Source organism: Vigna unguiculata, chromosome 5, assembly GCF_037176805.1.
Source record: "Vigna unguiculata cultivar grain cowpea cultivar isolate G323 ecotype 2 chromosome 5, ASM3717680v1, whole genome shotgun sequence".
In the NCBI taxonomy this organism is placed as follows: Eukaryota; Viridiplantae; Streptophyta; class Magnoliopsida; order Fabales; family Fabaceae; genus Vigna; species Vigna unguiculata.
Genome location: NC_140796.1, coordinates 43,493,600 through 43,500,998, shown reverse-complemented (window position 1 = coordinate 43,500,998; position 7,399 = coordinate 43,493,600). Strand labels below are relative to the sequence as shown.

Below are 7,399 nucleotides of genomic sequence, written 5' to 3'. Positions count from 1 at the left end.
TTCTGAAAAAGAATAAATCAGGAGCTAAATGCACCCCCAGTTTTTACTTGCACACCCCTTCTAAAGAAACAAAGGAATAGACATGATTAGGCATAGTAAAATTAATTGAGACTGTACTTTGATTAAATTTACTATGGACAATCTAAACAATTCTCACTTTTAATTGAGACTGTACTTTGATTAAAAGTGAGGATGCCAACAAATGAATTGAGTCTTTACATTGATTTATTTGTAAATCAACAACAATAATTAATTTAACAATAATCTCTAGATAACCAATGAAGAATCTTATTTAGAAAAAGCAGTGGAATTGACCTATTTACTATTACTGTGTTTACAATCTTCCGTGTCATTTTCTTTGCATATCAAAACCCCCTATTTTTATAGTTGCTAGTTTTAAATTACATTTTTGAGAATCAAATATTTGAGATCAATTCCGTATTCGTTGTGAGACGACTCAGGGTTATCTTAACCCTAACTATTTTCTTCACTACAAACTGGCAATACTGAAGTTGCTAAAGTAGTGGTAATTTGATCGCCTAACGACAGCGATATCATTAACTAATCAATGTCGAAATAGAATATTCCTTTTAAGTTATTATCCCCATGTTTTTCTACTTCTTTTTTCTTTTATTGTAATAAAATTTTCATATTTTGACAATGATATCTAGCTTGAATTTATTTGGAAGTCTTTCCTATTGGACCAGTGTAATGTTAAAAAAAAAAAAAAACTACACATGAAATATGATCTTATGTTTAACAACTTCCTAAAAATCTAAAGCTAATATGAGATATGAGAGCTTCATATTTATCTTAATTTTTCATAAGTTAGAGTCATAATAGTTTAAACTTATGCAGCAAGCATTCTTGGACTGATAATGAAATTCCCAAACAAATTAGTCAACGTTTTTAGGGGTGCTAAACATAATAAACAAATTTAGTTTATTTACATAAAATTCTGTTTATTGATACAAGAACTATATACAGGGATATTTGATTTTTTTTTCAACAGTAGGCAAAGCTGCCTATTTTATTACGAAAGTAGGTAAATCGTGCAGCCCCACACGTTTTTTGTGTGAAGAAATCGTGTGGGAGACACATGTTTTTGGACCTGAAGTCATGTGGGGAGAAGACGTTTTTGCTTTATAGTCGATTACTGATGTGTATTTTGTGATTCTAGGATTCTGTAATCGATTACTCCTATTGAAGAAAATCTCAGTTATTGTAATCGATTACCAAATAAGTGTAATTGATTATAGAAACCCAAAACCACAAAATACACATCAGTAATCGATTACAACCCATCGTAATCGATAACAAAACAAAAACGTCTTCAGGTCCAAAAATGTCTGCCCCTCACACGATTTCTTCATTACACCATTTCTTCATACAAAAACATGTCAGGATGGCACAATTTACCTACTTTTGTAATTTGTTTAAAAGCTGTCTATTTTCGTAAGAAAAGAGACATATTTGCAATGGCCCCCCTAAGATTTTTGAAATTTTTTAATATTATATACATTTTAAAAATTTTGATTTTTTTTAAGTTTTTTAAAATTATAAGTAATATATTTTATAAATAGATAAAAATTAAATTGTTTATCTTTTTATTTCTTTTATAAAATATAACCAATTAATGTTAATAGATAATAAAATACAAAATTAAATATATAAAGAATAAAAATATTTAGGTTTAATTAATTTTTGGGTTAGTATTTTCATCTAAAAATGTCAAGTTAGTTATTAAGTTTTTTTTAGTCTTAATTTGATTCCGACCTTTGAAAAATTGATACAATTTGGTTATTCTCGTTAAATTTATTAAAGTGGATCAACAATTTTCATCAAGATTGATAGTGAGATTATGTTAATTACACCAACAAAACAAACTATTTTTATTTACAACTTTAATTTTAATGAAAAAATATTGATTTATTTCAAGAAATTTAATAAAAATAACCAAATTGCATCAGTTTTTCAAAATTCATAACCAAATTGAAACTAAACAAAATTGAAGGGCCAACTTAACATTTTTGAACTAAAACAATAACTAAAAGAATAATTAAACCAAATATTTATTAAGGTATTTTTTATGTCCTTTCTTGTTGTCTTCTTAATTTTACAAAAATTGTACTCATCTCTCACTGTCATATTTTTTTTTTTAAGAAAAAAGGTAATTATTTTTTCTCTCATTTCTCTTTTTTATTTTTTGAAGAAAGGAAAAGTAATTATCTTTTATCTTACTTGATAATGAAATATTAATTTAATAGTTAGCATTGTTTCTTTTATCTCATGAGCCTTTAGTATATTCATTTTTTATGAATATAGAAGAAAAATAATGTATTATGTGTTTTTTCATAACCGATTTTTAATTGTTACTTAACTATATTATATTTTTCCTTTAATATTTACACTTCTCAAATTTTTTAGTAATGTATGATAAATTATTTTTAATATTATTTTAAAAAATTGGTATATTGATGAAGAATAAAAGAATAAATTCATTATTCAAAAGTGATAAAAGTAAAATTATTCGTGAAAATGGAAACAAGATAAATTATATTTTTCACAACATTATACTAAAGATCAAATTATTCGGTTAGAGAAACCAATTCTTAAAATATTATACTAATAATCCAACAATTTAATGATTAAAGAATTATATTATTTTGGTTCTTCCAAAATTTGTGGGTAAGATCCGCCGCTGCATATTTGCCTACTGTGGACAGAAAACCAGGATATTTACGATAACACTTTTTCTTTACATCTTAGTATTAAGTTATAACTTTTGCTGGGTCATTTTATGTTACTGTCTACAACAACTATTTCCACTCCTCAACCAAGTACACCCTTTTACAGATGTTTAAACTTGAGTTGGTGTAGCATGTGTGGTTGAAGAGGTCGTAGGGCTTTCTGCAACATCACTTACTTTTCTTGACATTCTTCTCTTTGCATGATTACATTGTTGAATGATCATTGTGGTTAGTTTCCAGATTGTTTTCTCTTCACTGTTTGCATAATTAATACGGAAAATGTAAACCAAGAGAGAGAATGTTGATGTGCCTGCTGTGAATATGAAGAGGACCCAGAAGCTGTTCGGGCTAAGACTTGCAGTTTTTCCATTTACACCTGTGTCTTCACATTCCTCTAATGCAAGCATTTTGTTCTCTAATTCACGTACCTTCCCGGTTTCTACTAAATCTAGAAGTGCTTTGTTTACATCAGGAATAAATGGAGACCCCCTTGGAAATGCCTAACACAAGTCAACACAGAAAGAGTATATTTTAGAAGAATATATTAGAAAGTAGATTGTGAGCACGGGCATAAATATAAGCTATGAGAGTATTGTTGCATCACATACAAATGCAAATCCTCCAATTTTGTACGAAGGCCCGGCTTGAATAAACTCTCTACAGTACTTGGCTAGGAAAATTTTGGCTGCAGGAACTTCAAGAAAGGCAGCTCCTATTTCTTTTCTTCTGAGAGCTTCAGCATACTCTTCAAGTTCACCATAGTTCCTCATGTTTTCAGGGTGGAAATGTAACACTTCATTCACATAGTGTTTCAGAAAGGATCCTGAACCGTATCCAACCCTGATGTTGCTATTCCGTAGCTGATCAATATTATCTATAGTTGGTTCAAGCCGTTCAGCAGTTAGCATGCTGGCAAGGTTAGCTGTGTAAGTCTGTGTTATGATAAGTGCCACAAACAACCACACCACCATAACCATCTTTGATAAATTGCTATGTAACTTGTCTCCTGTGTTCAGTCAAATGAACCAAATTACAATTATCTAAGTATTCAACAACGAGATAAATGATGGCATGAAAGAACATAAAATCTTAAACTAATTACCATCTAACTTGATTAGAGGGGTCAATGCCAACCAAGCCATGGTCCCAGTTTGATTCAGCATGGAACCTGTAATTTCAGGACTGTGGCGTCTTTCCAACATCCACAGAATAAAGCCATTGTAGATAACCATGGCCAGTATCAGAACCCACATAGTCTTTGTAAAAGGTTTCATAAACAACCAAGCTCTATGATCCACTTGTGATTTAAGGGGCACTACCATCACCACTCCCGGATCAGTGTATGGCTGAGTGAATTCTGCATACTGATATCGATATGAAATTATGGTCACATCAATTACTGCATCGAAATTCTGTTTTCATGCATACACAAATGAAGATGTGGGAACAAATGTCAGTAACTATATATGAAATCCAAATACAGATAGTATAGTTAAAAAGTCTTACCTTCAAATAAACTTGCTTCACCAAATTATCATATGTGTCATTGAATGGATAGAATTTGTAGGGCAAGTGATAGGGCAGCAACTCCATAGTTGCTCTAAAAAGATCAATGGTGAATCCCTGGAAAGTGGTGGTATTTTCTGTTTGGTCTTGAATTACATTTATGAATTGTTTCAATGTTGCCAAAACGGGGACCCCAATTCTTAGTGGTTTATCCAATGCTTTAATCCATCCTCTTGGAGTTCCCCAAGGTCTTCCTGGCCATAAAACTTGTCCAAGTTCCTTCATTGAAGAATTGAAAGCAGCATTTTGGCCTATAATATTTGAGAAACCTAGTCCATTTGTCCAGAACCCAATTTCCTTACAATCTTTCCCCATCACATTGATGATCTGAAAAGTATCTGAAGGATCTAACTTTTGGTCACTGAAATGAATTTTTCCACTTAAGCCAGTAAAATTATTAAGCAGAATCTTATCCAGTAACGTTTGATCCTTTTTGTTGTTTGTTTGGATCATGGATAGAGCAAGAGTCCATGCAGCATCATAAGCACGTGCTGCAAATATCCCAGGCTCATTGTTAAGCTCATGAGGATTCTCTGAGCTAAACCTTTTTCTAAATTTAGGGTAGAAGTCCTCATATTGAAGCCCTATTTCTGGGAAGTAGCTCTTTATTCCAACTATCCCTTGCATTGAGGATATAATGGAAGAGTTCAAGGAATGGACAAGACTTGTAAGAGGATCAGTAACGATCCACACATAACCTTTCTCCATCATTCCCAATTCCTTTGCAGTTTTAAACAGGTTTATGGCCAAAGGAAGTGACAAATTAACAACAAAAACTCTGCAATGACCATCCCTAAGATTCTCTAGTTCTTGAGACAGTGCAGATGAGCTTAACGGAGGGATGGCCAAAACATGGCTTATATGAACACCTGCTACATTAAGATCTCTATAGAGATGAGAGAACATTCTTGTGGATGAAGAATCGGTATCATCGTATATTATGTTAACGTTGTACCATTCAAAGGAATGTAAAATAGCTGCTACTGCTTTCATCTGCTTAAATTGATTAGGTGAGATTTGCACAAGGTAGGGCCACTTCAAAGTTGACCAGTTTGGAGTTGCATCAGCTAGAGATAGAACAGGGGTCATGTTTTGGCTACAAATATCAGCCACTAAGGTTGTCTCTTTCCATGTTTCAGGTCCTATTATTGCTTCCACTTTCTGTGTATCAATCAGATCTCTAGCTGCATAAGAAAGGGCGGGAATTGTTGGACACAGCTTAGAAAGATCTTGATAATTGTTTCAATAAACTTTCTCATAAACACTTTAAAACAAGAATGAAAATATAACATGAAATGAATTAGAACTAATTTTTGAAGAAGTGAATGTTTTTTAGAGAAGCTAAATGAATTAAGCTAACTTTTAGAGAAGCTAAATTAAAACAATTTCTCCCATAAAGTAAATCAGTTTATGTATAGAATACAACTATATTATATACCTTTCATCTCTTAATTTTCTATAAATATTTATGAAAAACAAAATCAACCAGATGACGCAATACTAGAAAATCCTACTACAATCTCATTTCTGACACCAATTTTCGGTTTGAAGCCAAAACATGAGTGTTTCATGGAAAACAAAAAGGTTGGATAAATCAAAGATCACTTTATCGGAGAAGAGAAAGGGAGGAAAGAAGTGAAAAAATTTCATAACAGTTCTGATGAAAATTAAGCTTCTGCTTACACATGAAAAGATGCAGAAATTGTTTTAATCTGATATTCTGCTTTTATCAATATTTAAATGATGATAATATACAACTAATTATTCTAAACCAAATTGTGTAAATGTCTGCATAGGACTGATGTATAAAGACTGGTTTGGAAATTTTGTCAGCCATTAAAAACCATTTTGGCTTTTAGAGGAAGACCGACTACAGTGTGCCCAGGCCGGCTATATATATATATAACGACAACAAGTCTTAATTGTACATACAAATATATACTTTATTGATTTTTATATATTAAATTTGAATCTCAACTCTATGTGATATTATTTTTATAAAGAATATACCTAACCTTTTACTTTTAAAGTGAAGATTTTATTAATCCTTAACTAGCTGTTACTAAAAAAACCGGAAAATTTTTGGATTGTGAAAGTTTAGGGAGTAAAATTTCCAAATATATAAAATTTTGAAATTGGTTATATAATACAAAATGAGCCGATGATTTATACAATTTATTTTTTTAACTTATTCATTTTCAAAAAATTTGTCTTCTTAGTTTAATTTTGCATGACACAATGAAAATATTATTCTCGACAACGAGGATATTTCTTATTTATTCCATTCTTCTTTGACGGCCTAATAAGATGCTTCTTTTAATTTACATTTCAACTTTTATCTATCTATTCAAAGTACGAAAAACTTATCTATTTATGAAATTTTTTTATTTGTCCGTTCTTTAAACACAAATTAACTTAAAACTCATTCTTATAATCTTTCAAATTTAATTGTCTATGATTTTGAATTATTAATAACATTTTTGCATTTCAGTTCAATCATTCATAATGTACAATTAAGCTAATAATTTATTATGATAGAGGGGTTTATAATAGTTTTATGAAGTTGAATAGAATATGAAAGAATGAAAGAGTAGTGGGAAATAAGAAAGACCTGCTAGAGCAGCCTGAAGAGGATCAGCATGTGAGTCCCTTATCTGTAAACCAAAACTTTGATTGCTATAATGATAGAAATCTTCCATTGCCATCTTAACAGCTACTATCTCCTCTTTACCATTACGAGAGTTGTTGTCTGCAATAACTCCTATGGTACCCTTCATCTTCACATGCATGCCATCATCAACAGTTGTTTTTCCTAATGCAGTGCTCATCAAACAAAGAAGAGGAACAAGCACATGCAAGCTACCCATAATACCAAACAACATCACTCTTGTTATGCATAATTCAGCCATATATTCCTTTATATGTAGCCACAAAAAACTTGTCAAGTCAATTCATTGAGTCAAATTCCATTCTTCTAGACTGAAAGAAGTTTAGTGGGAAAGAGTGACAACTTACCTTCACCTTTAAGATACTTGTCTAATTATATAGTAATAGTTGTTGATGTCAATAGTCACTCAAAACCT

The 7,399-nt window shown here is 31.1% G+C and overlaps 1 protein-coding gene across 1 annotated transcript; it reads right to left on the bottom strand.

The window, feature by feature from the left end:
* Nucleotides 1-2,793: 2,793 nt before the first annotated feature.
* Nucleotides 2,794-7,198, bottom strand: LOC114186011 (glutamate receptor 2.8-like). Its single transcript, XM_028074004.2, has 5 exons — nucleotides 6,928-7,198; nucleotides 4,257-5,500; nucleotides 3,853-4,162; nucleotides 3,359-3,756; nucleotides 2,794-3,250 (listed from the first exon to the last, which is right to left on the bottom strand). Exons 1-5 carry the CDS (start codon nucleotides 7,196-7,198, stop codon nucleotides 2,861-2,863), a joined length of 2,613 nt encoding a protein of 870 aa, XP_027929805.2. The 3' UTR covers nucleotides 2,794-2,860.
* Nucleotides 7,199-7,399: the final 201 nt, after the last annotated feature.

Bases quoted from the DNA above. Each gene is read 5' to 3' on its own strand.
- LOC114186011 (XM_028074004.2), bottom strand. From the start codon at position 7,198: ATGTTGTTTGGTATTATGGGTAGCTTGCATGTGCTTGTTCCTCTTCTT. The intron at 3,757-3,852 runs GTAATTAGTTTA...GACTGAACACAG, and splicing joins CCCTCTAATCAAGTTAGATG to GAGACAAGTTACATAGCAAT. The intron at 3,251-3,358 runs GTATGTGATGCA...GACTTGTGTTAG, and splicing joins AAATTGGAGGATTTGCATTT to GCATTTCCAAGGGGGTCTCC.